The sequence below is a fragment of the Aulonocara sp. 'chitande type north' Nkhata Bay genome, linkage group LG23, assembly GCF_057382095.1.
Source record: "Aulonocara sp. 'chitande type north' Nkhata Bay isolate Kocher_YH1m ecotype deep benthic linkage group LG23, A_spYH_male_GT1.1, whole genome shotgun sequence".
Classification (NCBI taxonomy): Eukaryota; Metazoa; Chordata; class Actinopteri; order Cichliformes; family Cichlidae; genus Aulonocara; species Aulonocara sp. 'chitande type north' Nkhata Bay.
The window spans coordinates 7156112-7177149 of record NC_141365.1 but is presented as its reverse complement, the minus strand read 5'-3'; the positions used below and the strand labels follow the sequence as shown (position 1 = coordinate 7177149).

Sequence of the window (21038 nt, the reverse complement as noted above, 5' to 3'; positions counted from 1 at the left end):
TCTGGAAGTGTTCAAGTACAAAGACTGGACTCAAAATGAATGAAAAAGCAGCCAATGTCCAAAGAAAAACTTTGAAAGAACTTTAGAAAGCCTGGAGAACAATTCCTCAATCTCCTGTTGACCACTTTAAAAACGTACAAAAAAGTCTGGCTCCTTGGAAAGAAAAGAAATTAGGGATGAGTATGAGTGCTATAAACAACAGTACACTACAAGCAAAACAACACAAAACAGCTTGAGTAAATATAGAATAAAAATGCATTTCTTAATGTTTCTTCGTGACAGAACCGAGAACTTATGGGAATCTATTTCCTAAATATTGTCTTGTTGAACTGTAATCCACATGCAATGGTGGAAAATGAGTCTTTACCTCATTAAGAAGTATTTCATACTTCAGCTGTCTGAGATGGAGCTGGTGCTGGTACTCCACTGGTTGCCAGCCCAGGGGGCAGGCCTGTCTAACAGGTCACAAGAAAAATGTGGGGGGCCACTGGATGATTAATGAGAGAGGAAAGAAGGAAAAACAAAGTTCTGATACACAAATCTGTATTTATTCTGTGGACTTGTTTGTTTGGTGGAGCTGCTAACAGCTCATCTGACATATGAAACCTTACGATCCTTTTAGCCAGTTTCATTTGCCAGGGAGCTAAGGGTGAAGGTGGGTGGCTGGTGCAGTTAGGAGGTTCAGGAAACACTGGTGCTTTCTTTAGGAGTGCATTGTATTTTGTATCATTTTAACAGGAAACTCTTAATGTGAAAAGTAACTGATAATAAGATTAGTAGTAAAAGCACATTTTTCTAGGTTTCAGAATTGAACCTAAACATAAATCTCATTACTTTTCAGCCAATTAACCGAACTTAGCTTTAGTCCTTATCAAGATGCAGACGGGGACTCTGGAGACTTTTTAACACCTTTTTAAAAGTTTTAACCCAGTGGGATGTTTAAACAGTTCAGCCTAATTAGTGTATTTAATTTCCATTGCTTTTACGAGGATCTTTACTAAATAAAACACTTCACATCCTGTAAACGAGTCCAAGTACATTGCACCTCATAAGCATGTCTCGTGTCTGCGCTCTGAGGACTTTCCTGAATGGCATGCCATATGACGCCACTTCCACTCTTTGGCAGTGCATCACCCAGCAATCAGCAACTGCTAAAGAGTTACAAAACTGAACCAGAAGTTGAACCCGAGGGAGAGCAGCATCTGGCACTGTCCCGTGTCTGCTGGTAAGACAAAGGTAACACAGATTGGGAGGGGGGCCAGCGAAGGACATGACAATTTACAGAAGATGATTATAACTGTCATCTCTTGTTTATAAACACAGTCTTGAATTATTATTGCAAATCACAAGGAAATGTATTGTGTCAGCTAGACGTTCATATTTTAAATGCCTTTTAAAAAAAGCAAGAGAAAAAATAAAAATAGATTTTTCAATCATCCGGAATTAAAGTTCTAAAATTCTTTGCTTGACAAGACACACGTAGAAACTAGAATAGAGATTTAAAGATGGAAACACACACGTGAAGCCACACACCTGTTGTGTTGCTAAATATGTATTCGCTGGTGCAATAGGGTGGAGGGGGGTTACAAATCAATGTAACTCTTGAGTTAAACAAATGCAAGTAATGCTTTAAATAAGCCACAAATAGTGAAAAAAAAGCTAAGAAGAACAGGAAAGCACCCTTTTACTTTCAGTAACCACAGGCACATGTACACATTTGCCTTCTCTTTCCGTGCGTGTGTGTGTGCTCCTTCCCCTCTCTTCCCCCACCATACCCTTACCTTTTTTTGGACCATGATGCGGGGGACCCAGATGTTGCATTTCACTGGCCAATGGTGAGAAGAGAGGGGCTGGATTGGTGTGCAGTCCCGATGCCCCTTCTTTTAAAAACGGCTGAGCTCCTGTCTCCAGCTCAGCAACTCAACTCACACGAAGGAGCAGAGGCAAGAGTTTGTCCAAACAACAGCCTCAGTCACACCTGAGGACCTGAAGTAGCTACGCTCAGCTGAGAGCTGAATTAGTTCGTATCGATGCTGTAGAGAATCGCCAGCACAATGTTGGGATTAAATAAAGTGGCGCTGCTGCTGTCTTTCCTGGCCTCGGTGGCTCTGAGCCAAGGTAGGTGAAGATTGATGATTGAACTGCTAATATATTATTATCATGTCAGAATGACACAATCCCAAGAAATTGTTGTAACTACAGATTTGCCAACAAAATGATGCTCGTGAAACTGCAAATGTTGAAAATGAACCTTGAGCAATTTTCAGTTTTCATTTCATAATCACACAAGAAAGAGGGCCAGTTTATGAGTATTAACACATGTGCCGCACAACTGACAGTAACTGTAGAGTTTCCCAAGTTGACGGCATTTCCCTAAGGATGTCAGAGCGGGATGTTGAAAGAATTTAGACAAATGTCTGAAGATGAGCTCATATGATAAGAGTAGTGCATGATTAGTGTCCGTGTACTTGGATTACTTACATTGTTGGGACATTAATCTGTGTTCAAAGTCAGCCTACTCCCTTCTGGGGATGTGAAGTCATAAAGTCCGTATTGTAAATCACAAAATGTTGTGAAAGAAGATGTGGTTTGAGGTTAGGTTTAGGAAAGTAGAAATACTTTTTACGGGGATAATAAGTCTCTGGCAATGTAAAACTAAGTCAAAGTAACATCCTTTGAAGCGATGGAAACGTGCGATAAGACTGCCTTATTACCTCTTTATCTTGAAATCTCGAATCTAAAGCCATATGCATGTTTCTCCTGCACTTTTAATAACACAAAGGAGTTGGATGGAGATGGAGTGGGATGTTAAGGAGAAGAGGTCGTGAAAACTGTCCCTGCAGTCTCGTTTAATCACAAAACAACAACAATTTCACAGTAGCCGCCACTATCAGCAAACGGAAGGCCTGCTTTATGAAAATTGTGTCCAGCTTTTATTACTTGACCAAGATCCAGTTTGAAATTATAGCTTTTTTTGCACTATTTTTCTAATGTAGCTCCCGGTTTTTAATGCTGGTTAAGTGTTGGTTATCTGCAGACATTAGCACAACACAGTTTCTTCCAGATGAGATTAGAAGTTCTTCCCAGCAAACTTCACTCTTATCGTCCACTGAAAGTTTGCCATTCTTCCTGAATGACACCAGTAGCAGCACTTTTTCCAGAGCTGTCACTTTCTGTTCGCCTTACAGCTGCTTCACATTAGGTTTTTCTCTCTTTTTTCCAAAGTGAAGGAGCTGGCAGTTCATAAAAGCAAATGAGTGTGAATACACCTTAATAGTCTCCATGTCTTGTTGGGCTCTGAAGCCTCTGAACTGTAAATGTCTTTGTGCCATTCACTGATGAGTATATATAAAAAGATTAGAGACCAGTGAAAGTGTATGTATAAATGGTGATTCATGCTGACTCTGATTGAACAGAACACTCCAATCGTAAAAGTTTAACGCCTCATGCCACGCTCCTTTAGCAGTACATCCACATCTTGCAGTAAGGTGGTGCATTTTTGTCCTTATTTCACCCTCTAACATTGGGAGCAGTCCCTAAAGATATAAACGCAGTCACCTTGGAAACAAGGTGCAATAATCACAAACCCAGTGGCCCACTTTTCCACCTGCTTGGTTTGTGCTCGGCTTAATGACAAAATGGAATAAAAAAGAGGAATAGGAGAACAGGTAAAATTACTTTACTGCCTTCTTTTTTTTCCACCGTCACACTGGCCAGCATTTCACTCTTTCCTTTTCACTTTTGATGACCAGTTCAGCCCTCATAACTGCATTCAATCCACTGCTAAAGTAACGACTGCGTGTCTCCATCTGTCCGCTCGTCTTCATCTGCTCGCCTTTTGTTTCTAATCTGTCTCCCTCAGGTATTTCCCCACAAATACTTTCCCCACCTTTCTCCCTTCTATCTCTCCCTCAATCACACTCCCTCCTCCAAACATTCTCTCCTTGCCTTGTTTCTCAGTCACCCTCTCCACACACCTTAGAGCTTAGAGGTTTACAAGCTGTTTTTCTATTTAAAGTTGGCAGCTGCTGCTGAATGCCCAACTTAGAGGGGAAAACAGTGGTATTACCACCTTTGGGTCTAAATCTTTCTCTTCTCTTCTCTTCTCTTCTCTTCTCTTCTCTTCTCTTCTCTTCTCTTCTCTTCTCTTCTCTTCTCTTCTCTTCTTTTCTCTTCTCTTCTCTTCTCTTCTCTTCTCTGCATAATTTTCAGGCAAAGCCAAAATAGTTGGTGAGTAGCTGGAGGGCTGTTAGTCAGACGGAGGGGTAGTTCTCCAGATGCTGACCACTGTCTGCTATAAAGCACAGAGCTGTCTGGCCAGCTGACTTTAATGACTGACGCAGAGATTACATAGGATCAAACGAAAAGGCGCAAACTCCCATTAGTGACATGCTGCAAGCCACAATCACATCTTTCATTGCTTTTCTTTTCTACTCATGTGTACAGACACAAGAAGAGATGCCAAGAAATTATTTATTGCAGGAGTAATCAGCTGCTTTACATTTTCAGCTTCTGGCTCAGTACCTGTGCACAGGTGGGGAAGTTCAACCTCCAGATATTTTTTCTTGAGAAATTGAACACTGACTAACGTTTTTTAATAGTATCAAGGAAACAATGCGGTGTTCCACAAATATCCTCCTTTAAATACACAAATCATCTGTTATACTTTTGTAAATCCTTAAATCATGTGGTTGGTTTCCACCATTAGTTAATGTCACGGACAAAACTGCTGATTTTAAGGAGCTACAGATGTTTATAAGTTTTGAGAGCCTTTTGGGAAGAAGAAGAAACTTTGGGGTAAAGAGAGAGCGAGATAGGCACTGAGAGAAAGAGCAGACTTTTCTGAAACCACACACACCTCAGTTAAGGAGCTAGCCAAACGCATAAACAACTTCCAGATGACATGGCAAACGGATCATCACATACACAGGCCCCCACACACAATGCATACACAGTTCATGGATGGAATGCCTCTGTTATTAACAGAGGACTCCTGTGGCAGCTGTCACACACACTCCTGAGCCCGAGCACGAGCGACATCAACAAATAAAGCATAACCCCATTCTTTGAGCGAGCTGTGCTTTGTCTAGTAGGTTATGTAACACGAGGAAGGAAGCTGGTGTTTTCACATCTTTTCCTTCTTGTAGGGATCTGGAATATTATAAATAAACAGGATCCAGACCTTTTACTTAGCCTCATCTGTCTGCCAGCCTGCATCTGGCACAACCATACCTCCCTAATATGAGTGAAATCGTGTTGGGTGAAACTTCATAAGGTCCTCCATTTTCTCCACAGTTCCACTCTTCAGCAGCTTTTTTATTAGATTTTGGCTAAGGTAGAAATTTCTCACTCAGAAAGTGAAGGAGAGCAAGGCTGTCCTTCACAAAGGCACCAGGGCTTAGTGGATTTGCCTTTGTGCAGCCAGGCTGTAAGTGAACCAGCTGTATTTCAGAATGAACCACTGTGACGTAAATCATTGAACCCAAAGCTAGTTCTCTAAAATAAGACTTGCAGTTGTCACAACAGACCTATGGTGGATAAAGAGGACAATGAATGCAGCGGTGGATGAAAAGTAATCCAGTAGCTATGTTTCAGACATATAAGTGACATTGCTTGGTATTCAGGAACTTACCATGTTGCTATATGTGGAAAAGGATGCAGATCTCTTCGAACGCACCAGTGCAGCTATCTTGTTACCTTGTCCAAGGTTTGTCCAAGGTTTATGATGGTGAGCATGGCTAAAACTGCTGGCACTTGAATGTAAACATATTTCATTTTGAAATGACTAACGTAGTTGTTTCTAACAGGACAGCCTCACGTTTCCACCAAACTGCATCTATTTCCTAAACTTAACCATGCGATCTAAACAAAGCTAAACCACAACATGTCACGTCATAAAAGAAGTTTATTGTTCAGCGGTGATTTGACAAGCGCCAAATGGGCCGTTAAATCAGAAAATCAGAAGCAACATACACAACGTTTGGGTTGTGTAACAGCAGCTGCAAAAAGTCAAAGCGTAAAGACATTTCTGTTCACAAAAAAACCCCAAACCCATGAACAAGGTATAGTGCACCAGTCAGTCCCTTTAGGGTGTATTTTCCTAAAGCTTAAAAAGGAAATAATAAGTTCTAACTTTGGTCCCGTTGGCTTGAAAAACGTGTGTTACTTGCCTCTTGATGAGGTAAATTCGCTCACATACCAGCCGCATGAAGCAGTGCCCCCATAAAATCCCCTAGCATTTAAAATTCATAATGTGTTAACATGTCCCTCAGAAGCACAATAAGCTTTGAGTGCGCTGTGGGAGCCAAGCCACTTCATCCCAGCCATTACTAAGGTCACTACCCCAACATTTGCCTTCTTCTGTAGCTAATCTGGGTTTCCTCTGTCTGCTTTCTAAAACCATTAGTCACCCTATAATCCACAGAATTGTTTGTCATTTCATTTTCATCATTATCAGACATCTTGAAATGATAATCCTGCGGTTCTGCTGTGAATTCCCTTTGCTCTGGTGTGAAAAGGAAAGAAAAATGTTATGTAACAGGAGCCGAAATAGTGTTTTGGAACTTCTTGGAAATAACATGCGCTTCAGGATGGGGAGCATTATTAATTAGCCACAGGAGTTTTAATTCATTTTTAATAAAAGAAAGAAAAGGCTTCTTTGTGCACACAGACACACATAAAAAAATGAACAAAAAAAAATCCCCTCTTGCCCCTGCGGGCGGTCTATCCTTCAAGCTCGGGTCCTGTACCAGAGGCCTGGGAGCTTGAGGGTCCTGCGCAGTATCTTAGTTGTTCCCAGGACTTCTGGACAGAGATCTCTGATGTTGTTTCTGGGATGTGTTGATGATTTGTGAACATCATTGTCACTGAGAAAAACTGTGCTTTACCTGCTCGGGAGACAAAAAAAAATTGTGAAAAAACTATTTGAACTGATTTACTAAACTAAATCTGCAGGAAGAGCCACATCTGCTCACCAGATCAGTGTGAAAGCATTTGCTTCTGTTTATAAGTCATTCCAGGGTATCAGAGAGACAAAGCTGATCTGGAAAAATATCAATGGTTTTTAAAGCCAAGGGCATAAAAAAATCAACAACCATGAAGGTCAGCTGACTGTCTACGTTACCTTAAAATGTGAAGTTGATGTTTGTCCTGCTGAACTGTTATCCTTCTTTTGGTAAATCTATCAAAAGCCATCAGGGCTTGAAAAGAAATGAAACGAAAGACTTGAAGTGAGCTGTAAAACCAGCGGGGACTGGGATCGATACCGGTCTCTGTGCTGGGCGTCTCTGCTCGTAAACTCAGCAGCGTCTCTCCCACAGTTCTAAGCACTTGCACATATTACACACGCACACTAAAGTGACATAAGCCACTTTTTGTTTCTGTCACAGACTGACATTTATTTTTTCCGCATGGCCACATTTCACATTTCTTCCCAGAGTTTCTAGCGAAAGGAGAAATGTCAAGCAAACAACTGACGCTTTTCAAAACATAAAAAAAATTGTGCCGCAGGAAAATGAATCATTGCACATCAAAGCATGCGTGAAAATGTACGGTGCATGCTTAATAAATCAAAGGGAAAAAAATTACATGAATGCCAGCTTTAATATCGTTCTTTTTCTAAAAGGTTAGTATTTGCTTACTTCTTACATCTACTGCTGTGTGTATGAACACACGCGCTTAAAAGAAGATGATGTAAGACTTATTTAGTGATGTAGGCATGCAGTTTGTGTTCAATACATATTTTGCAGTCATATGTCCTTCAAATAAAACCAATTTGCATGAAATTGCTGCATGTGTTTGAGTAAGAGAAAGAGGTGAACAGAAAGCTTCTGCACAGAATATCAGATGACTCTGCAGGTTCAGATTTTCTCAACTGAAGGTTCATTAACATCCTCAACAGTAGGTGCTTATTGATGGATCAAGAGGAGAAGGGAGGACAGAGGAGGGCAAGAAGGACTGAAGAATGAGAAGATGCATGACAAAGATTTCTGGGGGAGATTAGAGAGGGATTAGAGAGTGCCGCTGCTGAAGAGCAGCTATGATAAAAGAGAAGACAGAGAGGAGTGAAAGGGGAAATATAGGAAAAAAGAAAAGTGATGGATAGATGAAAGCTTACATCTGAGAGAAAGAAAAGGGAATAAATCTTCAGTTTGTTGTTATTTAAGCAGAAAGTCTCCTTGCCTCGAAGAAAGAGCAAAACGTGCACGTGTCCATACAAAATTGGAGTAAATCTCAGCAGCTGTTCAAAACGCACACACATTGAAAACTTGATTTTATCAATAGTGTAGTTTAAGCAAGCACAAGTATAGATATTTTCAAAAAGGTAACACACTCTCATCTCCAACACATGACTTCTAGAATTTCTTTTCTTTCTTCTTAAAGTTTCTCAAGGACAAAAAGTGTAAGCTCGGTCTATAACCAGCTGTTTTCTTGTGTACGCAGAATCACTGAGAACTGAGAGTCATTCAGACAAGAGACGGAGAGTGGCCTTCAACATGTACGCTGACTCACAGACAACAGGTACCGGCGGGAGATTGAGAGCTAATTCTTTGGCAGACATTTTCAAACCGCCAGAGTTTAAATATCAGCTGAAAGCAAAAGTGCAGGCAGATCCTGGCCAGTATTATAAAACTATCAGTACGCTCGTTATTGCTATTTGACTTGCTGATTTAGCAGCCTTACTAATGGCTGTGACTAAAACTTTAAAGACTCAAGGTAAATCCTTTAGCGCCCAATAAAGATGTTACCTCAGAGATTTTACTCCTTTGCAGACTCGTAACTCAGAAAACTTTAAACTCCAAGGCATGAGGCCGAGACATAATTTTAGACGCAGTGTGTTTTGTCTTTGTATGGTGTCCATTGCTTTTAAGAACATATCTGCTTGGAAATAATAGAAAAAAGATGGTCCTTTTAACTTTGTCTAAGTCATCCAGCGATGCTGTCTAGACATCCTTGGCTACAGTAGTAATAATAGTTAATTACAAAAATACTTAATTACAGATACTTTATTCAATGGAATAATAGAAGCAAATAAAGACAGGGCTCAAGTCTGGACCCAAAGCTAAATAAAAATCACTTCGTGCACCATAATAATTCCTGTTTGTTCCACTAAAGGCCTGTTGTTATGGAAACTGTGTTTCTGATCAGTGAAGTAAAACAAAGAGTGGGAGTTTTTAAAACTATAATTGCTTATGTGGATGAGGTTATCTTGCAGCTCATATCACAGTTTTTTCAGCAGTTATTAAGAACAGATAGAGGTGTAACACTAAAAGACATTTCTGTACAAAAGATGTATGACTAATCTGCTTTCTAATCATTCACTGTTAGCATAGCTGGGAGGATCGTTTGCCTCAGTCAGCTTTCCGTGATGTGAACAGCTTTAAACCACAACATTAATACAATTAGGAGCATTTCAATAAACAACATTTTTTTTAACTATACAGAAACAGCTGTCTGTAACACATAATCAATTCTTGGTGGACATTATTGTTTGGGAGTAAAGCAGTGCTTTACTTTAAAAGGAAAACAATCTATCACATGAGGCTAATCGGTTCCTTTTATTTGTAATTCCTCATGTTTCTCAGTAGGAAATTGTTCAGGTTTCAGAACATGCCACAGATGGAAAATTAAACAGAATGCCTCATGACTCAAGCCAGGGGGCATGGAAAGATCCTCAACAATACAAAGCTCCCTGGAGTATATGAAGTCAGTTTCAGATGATAGTTGCAGACCCCTGAAAGCTTGTAACCCATCCCTGCTGTTCAAGTCTTTCTTAATTCTTAACAGTCTCCCCCCATGTAAAACTAGCTCCAACCTCCACACCACAATTATTAGTTTTTTCTAATGTTCTATCTTTGTGGTTTTCATCCACGTCTTCCCTTCATGCGCCTCCAGGCGTGACTGAATGGACATCTTGGTTCAACATTGACCATCCTGGGGGAAATGGAGACTATGAGCGCCTGGAGGCAATTCGTTTCTATTACAGAGAGAGAGTTTGTGCACGGCCTACAGCCATGGAGGCTCGTACTACAGACTGGGTGGCAGCGGCAGAAACTGGGGAAGTGGTTCATTCAAGTCTGGAGAAGGGATTCTGGTGCATCAACAAGGAACAGCCACATGGTCGCGTTTGTTCTAACTACCATGTTCGCTTCCAGTGCCCCCCAGGTAGAGCCGATTACAGCAGCCCAGGGCTGTGGAAGCTTTTTCTTCACAGAAATGAATATTTAGCCAAAACACTACAAAAACTAAACAAATATTAAACATTGTAAACATTGGTGCATAGCTACATCTTTCAAGATTAGAATGTCCCTCTGTCCTCTGTAATATGTTTTTAGTGCAGAGCTATTGGACTGAATGGAGTGAGTGGGGCCCCTGTTCAACCACAGTTTGTAATGACGTGGGTGTCCAAGTCCGCCGAAGGAAATGTGTGAGCGCACAGCCCATGCCTCTGCTGTTGGTGCCAGCATGTCAGGGGCACCATTCAGAGAGAAGAGAGTGCACCACCCCACCATGTACAGGTAACAGCCAAATATCAATCACCACCAAATTTCGGACAGGACCCTAAGCTAGTGTAGAGAATATGGTCTTTGAACTACACATAAACTATTTTAATCAACAAAGTGATTCATAATGTCCCTTTTTATTGGTGAATTCCCCAAAACATTCCTTTTAAACCATTCAGTACACTGTAAAAAAAATTCAGTAGAAAAACGGAAAATGTCCTGGTAATTTTCTGCCAGTACATTTTCTGATTTTTTTACGGAAGTTTGACGGACTTTTCTGTAAATGATAAAACGGAAAATTCTGTAGATTTATAGTATACTCTCTGTACCATTTACGGACATTTCCTTCAGCTATAAAATGGAAAATTCCATTTATTCACAGTATATTTTCTGTATCATTAATTTATGTTTTCCATTAATAGCAACAGTCTTATTGATTGAAGCTGTTTCAGTAAAGTTCTAAATGCAGCTAAATCCTTTAGAAATCCTATAGTCAGCACAAGGGAGTTAACAATCCATTTGATAGAATGATTCACTGAAACTCCCTTCCGTTGTGTCTTTTTGTAGCTAAATGGAGTCCATGGGGTCCCTGGCGGTCATGTTCAGTGACCTGTGGTGGAGGTCGCAGGATTAGGAGAAGGACTTGCGTAAGGACTTCAGCGACAGTGCAGTGTGTGGGACGGCCTGTTGAAATCCAGAAATGTGGAAAGACTCCATGCCCAGGTATGCAAAGCCACACTGCATTTAGCTGTAGTGAGGCATTTCTTTACTTTGGTGTCTTGATCAGTATCTGCTAACATCTCAACGCTTTCTTTACAAAAGCCAAATGCCAGTATGTGTGCACTGAAGGCCATCCCAGTGAAGACTGCAGTCACTGCGTGTGCAAAGGCCACATCCTACATGGTGATATCCACAGTGTGACCGGTGTCCCTGTGGCAGGAGCCTTTGTGTCACTAGCCAGCCATCCCAAGGTCATCCGTGCCCGTACAGATGCTATGGGTCACTTTAAGCTCCTAGGAATCTGCTCTTCCAGCCCAACTTTAATCACCATCAGGAAGGAGAAGTTTGCCCCTATCACTGTGTCCACTTCCAGTAACACCACAGGCATGTCCTGGGTCCGGGCTATTCTTAGATCAGCTGGTAAGTGCAGATAAATGAAAGAAAAGTGATTACATATTTTGGGTTGTTCTTAAAATAGGTATTATTACAAGACTAGCATTATTATTATTCCACATAGTCTACAGATCCTTCAATCATATTCTCAGACGACTGAAAACAGGAAATTGACAGCTCTACAACATAAACAGTTTGGACTATTGTGAGACTTTACATAGCTTTGAGCAGTGACTTGGTTGCATGGAAACCAAATAAAAATAGACTTGAGCTGCTTTCGAAAAGGCAATTCCCTCAACAATCATTTTTCACAAGCTCAGAGACCGACGGGCGAATAAAGTGTAATATTTGAATTTTATGAGCTCTCTATGACCTGCGGCACCATTCACAACAATCAGAGTAAAGTCTTGATGATTTGCTCCTTTCTGCTTTCCACAGAAAAGCCGTACATTGTGAAGCACCCAGAGGATAAAGTGCGTTACGAGGGAGGACGGGTGCTGTTGTGCTGCAAGGCAGCAGGATCACCAACACCTGACAAATACTACTGGTGAGATGAACATCATTGTTGGCACACTCTCATAGAATAACACTCAAAAAATAGCTACAGTCCTTCCTACACTTATGAAATGTATAGTTTTTAAGTTACAGGTTATAAAACTAAAACATAAGCTCTATAAGCTAAAGTCATCTGATAAATCTTCCTATGAAAGTCATTGTACAGTCATTGTTAGCATAAATCATCAAAATAAGTATAACTGGTGGCATATTTGCTAACATTTTAGATATAATTTTAAATATAATTGCTTAGCTGATTAAAGTTCAATAAACATTCCACAATGGTAAATGGCCTGCATTTGTATAGCACTTTACTCAGTCCCTAAGGACCCGAAAGCGCTTCACACTACATTCAGTCATTCACCCATTCACACACACATTCACACACTGGCAATGGCAAGCTACATTGTAGCCACAGCTGCACTGGGGCGCACTGACAGAGGCGAGGCTGCTGGCGCCACCGGGCCCTCTGACCACCACCAGTAGGCAAACATGGGGTTAGTATCTTGCCCAAGGATATTTGGCATGCAGCCAGGACGCAGCCTGGGATCGAACCACCGACCTTCTGATTAGTGGCTGACAATAATGTAAAAAAGTAAAGTGAAGAACAAATCACTCTCTCTGTTTCTTTCTTTGTGTCTGTTTATCAAGGTATCACAATGGGACTCTGCTGGACAGGAAGGTATACAAGTATGAAGAGGAGCTTGTACTGCGAGATCTGAAGCCAGAGCAGTCGGGACAGTATTACTGTAAAGCCAGCAGCCCTGCAGGAAGCATCAAGTCCTCCCCCGCCTTCCTTACTGTAATTGGTATGTGTAGCACCAAACAAGAATGGCAGAAACAAAGAAACCACTTCCTCTGCCAGAGCTAATGCCCCATTTAGTTTTTTGTAAGTGAAGACGCTGATCTGGATTGGCACCAATAAGATTTTTCCCTTGCCCATGCACCACCTCCGCACCAAGTTTATGAAATGCAGACTAGTAGTATGTATGTAGTCCTGCTAAGAGAATGACAGATGTGTGACCCTTGGAAAAAGTTATATAGTGTATTTACATGTACTGCATGCAAAGCACTGAATACCAGTGTTTTTTCTGTTTCAAGGTTGTTCTTTAAGTAAAAATAGTAAAGTTCTAGTAAAATGTAATTAATTTTCATCAGACTGAGAAGAAATAATTTGCTATGATGATAGAAAGCGGCACACAGGGATTATTGCTCAGGATGGCTACCACCCGAGTGCATTTGACAATGACGTATTTAGTCAATGTCTTGTACTGGTTCAAGTATAACCACTGACAAAAAGCAAACAACCGCAACTCTACTGTATAAAGAGCAGCTGCCTCAGAGATTGAATACACAGTTAAAGAGGAATGTCAGTGCTGAGCTCAAACCAAGTCATCCATGAGCCATGTCTACGCATTAAGAGGAATCAAACAAAACCACAGTGGCTTACAACTGAAAGAGAGGAGAAAGTCAGTTAATAAACTATCTTTCATTAAAAAAAAAAACCAACATGGGAAAATGAAAAATATCAGTCTTACGATCTGGCAGAGCCTGGAGGAATAGATTTTTATTGTGTTTACATTGGTTGAAACTACAGCTTTCTAAACAGGGATTCTTTATTGTGTGAGAGGGCTCTGGACACTGTAAAACCTCAAACCCAATTTTTCCAGAACACCCAGTGTTGAGATGAAACCCAAGATTGTCAATAAATTATGTTTCTTTTCTCTCTCAGACTCAGACAAGTATGTCTTTCCACATCCATGTGGGAGAACCCCACATACACAGCTTATATTCTCCAGGTGCTTGTTAGTTAAGACACAGATTAACAAACAGGCTTTTCATGGAACAGTGCTAAAGCAATCAATTCTAGGCAACAGACAAATCCCTGTACTCCAAAAGTCATTATGGCTGGAGAGACTTTATGTGTGCAGAACAACACCTGCACCTCAGAGCGGGATGATAAACATGCCTTCATCCCAATAGTTTCTTTTCCCCTTACACATAATGCAGAAGTTTAATTTGAATAACACAATATGTTTACAGCTGTTCAGGAGGTTATATGTTTTATAATTCATGATCAAAGGAAACTTGCAAAACAATACAGCAATCTACAAATCAAACTGCTTCATGTGTTTGCAGTTATTGACTTATGTGGGAGATGGTGAGCTTGACAGGGATACTTAACTACAAACAGCCATGATATCCTGCATACTAATTATGCTGCCAGTGGGTTGTTGAACAATTGGTCGTTCCTTCCAGTTCCCAATTGGATGGTTGGTGAAGAAACCTTTTCTTAAGCTTGAAGTCTAATTACCATTTTATGCATATTTCACAATCCAACTTGGCCACTTAAATGCACTTTCAGGTCATGCAGACCTTGGACGTTTGTGTGTACTGTGTTTTTAATGTGAGCATCCATGTGTGAAAAATAAAGGTATAAATATTTTTATACATTCCACCAGCAAGTTCTAACTATTCTCTATACCTGTTCCACATTATGCTTATAAATCAATATGCAATTACCCTCAAACCAGCAATTTTATTTTAATGCTAGATTGTATATTTGACAAACTTTCAAGAGCAGATACAGCAAAGCAAATAGAACATGAACTGCCCTGTTTTTAATATGTTAACTCTGCATTTACTTCCGAAACACCATCAAAGTCACATTACACAGCAGTCAACTTAAAATTTATGGCAATATTTCTTTCATGATGATGAAAGAACAAAAGCTTAATGTCATTTATTGTCTATTTCACAGACAAAGGAGCACCAGCATGCAATTCTACCCCTGAAACACATCTCATCAGGCTACCCACAGACTGTGTTCAACCCGGGACTGACTCCAAGTACTACAATGCTGGCCGCTGTCCTCACAACAAATGTGCTGGTTCCCTAGATTTTGATATGGGCTGCAGAGATGGAGCTGGATTCTGTTGTGGTGTTAAAAATATGGAAAGCAGAATTATTGACTGTGGTAGCTACAGCCTCCCCATCCGTGCTGTGATACAGTGCGGTTGTCAGAAGTGTGTGCAGCCAACTGTGCTGGTTCGAGGTCGAGTAGTCACAGCTGACAATAATGAGCCTCTGCGTTTTGGGCACATCTACATTGGTAAAGAGAGAGTGGGTACCACTGGATACCAAGGAGGCTTCACATTAAGAATCACCCCTGACACACAGAGATTAGTTGTAAATTTTGTTGATCCTAGTCAAAAGTTTATTGACACGCCCAAGGTATTCATCTTTGACAAGAAAAGTGGATCTATTTACCACGATGTGAAAGTGATGAGAAAACAAACACCAATTGATATCAATGCAGGAGAGACCAATTTTATTAGCCTTGGAGAAATTAAAGATGAAGACCCCATAGGGCAGTTGGTTATTCCTCCTAATTCTTTTCATAAGGACAATGGAGAAATCTACGAAGGAACTGTCAAAGCCAGTGTCACATTCATTGACCCAAGAAACATCACTACTGCAGCAGCTGCCCCTGGCGACCTTAACTTTGTGGATGATGAAGGTGACATGCTTCCTTTAAGGACCTATGGCATGTTTTCTGTAGACTTCAGAGATGACTCCAACAAGGAGGTACTTGGAGCTGGCGCAGTCCAAGTCCTCCTTGACACACAGCACGTCAAAATGCAAGAACATATTCCCCAGATGAAACTGTGGTCTTTAAATCCCGACACAGGAGTCTGGGAAGAGGAGAGCGACTTTTCTTACAGCACAACAACTACTGGTGGTCATGGAAGGAGCAAGCGCGAGGAGCGCACATTCCTCATAGGCAACATGGAAATCAGAGAACGCAGACTTTTCAATTTAGACGTACCTGAAAATAGACGCTGCTATGTCAAAGTTCGTGCCTACATGAGTGACAAGTTCCTACCTACTGAACAGCTGGAGGGTATCGTGATTAGCTTGATAAACTTGGAGCCCAAGCCTGGTTATTCTTCTAATCCCAGGGCATGGGGCCGCTTTGACAGTGTCATAACAGGACCTAATGGGGCCTGTTTACCAGCTTTCTGTGATGCCCAGAAGCCTGATGCTTACACAGCTTATGTCACAGCAATGCTGGGTGGGGAGGAACTAGAGGCAGCTCCTTCCTCCCCAAAGATGAATCCAAACATCATTGGAGTCTCTCAGCCCTATCTAGATAAAATAGACTACCAGCGTTCAGACCATGATGATCCAGCATTAAAGAAAACTGCCTTCAAAATCAATTTGGCAAAGCCTAACCAAAACAATTTTGATGAGACCAATGGGCCAATATATCCATATCAGAATTTAATAGCTTGTGAAAATGCCCCTGTTGATGCTAATCATTTCAGGTTTTTTAGAGTAGAAAAGGACAAGTATGAATACAACGTTGTTCCCTTTGAGGAGAATGATTTGACAACCTGGACAGGAGATTACCTGTCCTGGTGGCCTAACCCCCAAGAGTTTAGAGCATGCTTCATCAAGATCAAAATTCTTGGACAGAAAGAAGTCATGGTCAGGTCAAGGAATCTGGGAGGAACACACCGAGAGACAAAGGGCCAGCTTTATGGAATTAGAGACATTCGCAGCACTCGGGATATGCGAGAGTCCAATACCTCAGCAGCATGTGTAGAGTTCAAATGCAGTGGCATGTTATTTGACCAAGCTGAGGTGGACCGGTCCCTCATATCAATCCTTCCACAAGGTAACTGCCGCAGGATCAACACCAACAACCTCCTACAAGAGTATCTCATTAAACATCCACCAGTGGCTCAAAACAATGAGTCTCATGCTTTCACCATGTTAGCACCCGTTGACCCTTTGGGACACAACTATGGTATCTACACAGTCACAGACCAGAACCCTAGAGTGGCCAAAGAGATCGCTATTGGGCGCTGCTTCGATGGCACCTCAGATGGTTTCTCCAGAGAGATGAAGTCAGACTCTGGAGTTGCACTTACCTTCAGTTGTCCAGAGAGGAAAATCAACAGGGAAAGCCTTTTCCAGCGTCTGCAGACCAACCCAGGTCAAACTTTGTCTCAGATGGCGAGGGACATGAGAGAGTTAGATGGTCTGCAGATGAGGAGATCATCCACCCAGGTAGTTGCTTATCCTTCAGAGCAACGGGGTAGGACCCAGAATCGCAGAGTCACCTCAACCACCAGAAGAAGAGTATCTACACGCATTCAGTAATGCCAACAGAAGTGATAAAAAGTAGGTTGAAATAATATAATTTGATCAGTGTTTACACTAGCAATCACATCAAAATGATATATCTATAATAATCTTTTCTTTATATTGTTAGGTCTTCAGTTGAGAGTCATATGATGGCATCAAGTTCAGAAGATTGTCTGTCTGCTGATGAGTGTGAATCCCTCCTTTACTATGAAAATCACAAACCCGAGACAGACATCAATTTAGAAAACTCATTAGGTCTGACGTTTATTCGAAGAATTTGGTATATTAATTTCTCCCATCCACGGTAAAAGACAGGTATCATTTGTTTTTATGTAACTTGGTGACCAGCTTTTATTGACTTTGCTCTCATTTTATGAATGAATACACTAAATTGAGGGTTGAAATTGGAACTTTTATAGAGCTAATTTGTGGCATTCCACTTCCATAGTGGGTGTTTTTGCTGACATATCTTGATGCTTGACCCAAAACCAGAAATTTAAAAACTATAAATACTATGGTAGACCCCAAACACTTGGTAATTGGCCATAGCTTTCCACTGAACTCATGCTTTTCCTCAAGATCAGAGAGAAACCAATGTGAGGTCCTTGTTGTCTGAAGCAGACACTGAGCCCTTATTATACAAACTCAGAAACTCTCCATGAAGTGGAGGAACATGCAAAAGAGACAGTGGGGTGAAGCATGCCACCCAGTGAACAGAGAATCTTTTCAGCCATGCTTCTCAGTGTTTTTCATTAGTGTACCATATTGCCAACTGTGATTCAGACAGACGTTCTTCCACACTTACTTAAAATGTGGAAGACTGAGGCTGTCGTCATGACAAGCAAGGACCTTACTCTAGACTGGCGCTTCAAAATAACGATAATTGTTTTTGGAAGCATGACATGATTTCCTTCCCCCCCTCTGCACATTCCACATTAGAACATCACCAAACAAAGTGTTACTTATAATAATCTATTCCTCAATACTTTCATTCTCAGCAAGAAGCTCTTTCAGGGTCTAAATGAACTTTGTTTTTGTTCTAGGGCAAAGTGTTTATGAGCTGCCTTTATATCTTGAAGTGCAATAAATATCATTAAACTTGAGAATGAATAAAATTCAGCATGTTTCAAACTATAACAGTTCATGAAAAGTGCTGCTGGTGAATTAAATAAGTTTTTCATGTTGCATGTTGTGTGGCTAAGGTATTTGTACCTTGCACAAGAATCTTGTTGTTGATTTAGTTGTGTGATTTTCAGCCAATAACTGAAGTTGTGTTGTGCAACTCTTTGACTCTCTGAGTCACTGTTTTTTTTTTTTTCATTCTTTGTAGCATGAATCTGCTGACTTTACAATAATCTTTTTGGCTTCAGTTTGCAATCTTGTTAGTAGGACAAAAAAACTCCATTGTCATTTCTTAATTAACAAAACATGATTTCTTAAGCATGAGAATTCAGAAGAAACACAACTTGTGTTTACAAGTCAGGTTTTTATTAAGCTGTGTAAAAGTATGAGTAGCAATACAAATAAATGTAGACTATAACGCCATATGGATATGGAAATAGACACATGAATTGAGTTTTTGGCTACTTTAACTGAACTAAGTAATAGGCATGGAGTTTACTCAGTGATTAAATCTATTGTTTATCTGCAGTATGGGGTTTTGCAGACCCATGGGAGAAACCCTTCGAGCTGAACTAATCCCAAAATGAATAAGGTGCACTATGGACCTTGGAGAAACCAGAAGAGGCTGACAAGTAAATATAAGCCTGCTGCTAATTAGAAAATAAATTACATATTCTCTTGAGAACTGTAAAAACAGTTTGACTTTCACAAACAACCAAATTGAACTTAAGCAATCAGCAATAAATTGGGCACAAGAGTATTATGGACACATATTTCCTTTGAAATTGCTACCGAGCTCTCTGCACATTTAACATTTGAAGATGTCTTTTTTTTCTCAGTTCATTTGTGCTGTTATATTTTTAGTTCTGATGTGCAACAGATTTATCATTTAATATGCTGTAAATGGTATCATTTCAAACTTATAAATCTTTCTATGTGGAGCACATAACAGCACTCCAAACATAGATCTATAGCTTGGCAGCCTGTGCAAACTTCAGAATTATCATTGACCTCTCTAATCACAGGCCTGTGGGCTGTGTGTGAACGAACAGTTCAGATGTCCAGTTGGAAACAAACATGTCCCAGCAGCAGATACAGCTTCCACCCCGTAAGAAAGATGATGATTGAATCCAGGTGTAGGAAGAGATAAGTCCTATAAAATGCAATAGTTTGTGAGGTCAGCTGAAGGGGCCAAACAGATGTAGAGCAACTAAAGGAAATGTTAGACCAAAGACATCAGAAGGAAGAGAAGCAAGATTATCTAGTGATGGGTTTAATCATTTCAGGGTACGGTTTGAAAAAGAAAAAAGGGAAGGGAAAATATTAGTGGTCTTTGGCCTCATAGCCCATCACTTACAGAATCTTGAGCTTTGAAAGTGGTTGCACATGGAAGAATGCAGATTTTCTTCAGGGAATGCTTTGACAGGAGAATTGGCTTATTCATGAGAAGAAGTTATCAGGAGAGCTTGAAGGACAAGGTAACAATAATAGCCTGAGTAAACCATTATGTAAGGCTTTGCATGGAAAAATAAGCTGTGCTCTCCAAACAGCCACTTTGTCTTTAGGGAACTTCAAAGGAGATTAAAGAACCTCTGCAATGTTTGGTTTAATCGCTCAAGAAAAAGTTTCCAGATACTTTAAAATCAAATAAAGACAGTTTGAGCCTGAAACCAACAGATAAAAGAAGATGAAAATATTCCTTTTTTAATTAAAAGAAACTGTTTATCTTGACTCGTTGGCAGTAGTAGTGGCAAACCTTTTACTTTATTTAGTGTCAGAATCATGAATATGATTTATGTATTTGTGTTTTAAACTTCTAAATAAATTGTTTGACATTTGGAGTTAGCTGGGTACTGGCTGTATTTTTTTAATGAACCCACTGATGTAAGGGTATCATCACTATTCTCATCTCCAAACTCTGGCAAGGAGGAGAATGAGCGTTTTTCCCAAAACGGGGAACTAATGTCTAAAGCATACTATTGGTATAGTTACAGCTTTGCAGAATTCTTGAATGGTAGAAAATTGGATATTTTCAAGTGTATTTCAATCCATCTGGCAAAATTTGAGGTTTTTTGTGGCAACTGATATTCGAAAAAAAAAAAAAGAATCTAAGGAGTGGATTTCTATTCAAAATACTTGACCTGAGTTTGCCTCTGTTCTGCAGAAAAGCACAAGTCTCTGAATCCACCAGAAACCATCCACAATTTATCAGAAACTTAAGCGTAAACAGACATATCCATTTTCTCTTCTGTATAGTCCAGCAGGGTCTCAGGGAGATCATAATTTATTCACAAGACGGTCAGCCTTACACCTTTCCACTGCTTTCTGGAGGACATGGAGAGAGTTGCATACTTGCCACTGCACCCCAGGAAGAAATCCTGAGTAGTAAAAGAATTACATAAATCAGCTCTTGATAATAGTCTGTAATGCTAACTATTGCATGGAGATGCTGAATGCTTTGTTTCTCTCTGAATTAGGTCTTTATGTGTAAATTGTGTATTGTATTAAATTTGGTATAAATGTACGAACGAACAAGTGTAAATAAATGATTTTGTGTAAACATTTTGTTTGATGTTGTCCTCTGAACTGTGT

At 40.3% G+C, this 21038-nt stretch overlaps 1 protein-coding gene across 1 annotated transcript; it reads left to right on the top strand.

Annotated features, from left to right (window-relative positions):
* Positions 1-1816: 1816 nt before the first annotated feature.
* cilp2 (cartilage intermediate layer protein 2) lies at positions 1817-21008 on the top strand. The gene is made up of 10 exons (XM_086281928.1): positions 1817-2118; positions 8443-8520; positions 9895-10164; positions 10335-10517; positions 11070-11225; positions 11325-11642; positions 12054-12162; positions 12822-12979; positions 14932-17360; positions 17452-21008. The coding sequence occupies exons 1-9, from the start codon at positions 2055-2057 to the stop codon at positions 17337-17339; spliced, it is 3744 nt and encodes a 1247-aa protein (XP_086138054.1). The 5' UTR covers positions 1817-2054; the 3' UTR covers positions 17340-17360; positions 17452-21008.
* The last annotated feature ends 30 nt before the right edge of the window (positions 21009-21038 follow it).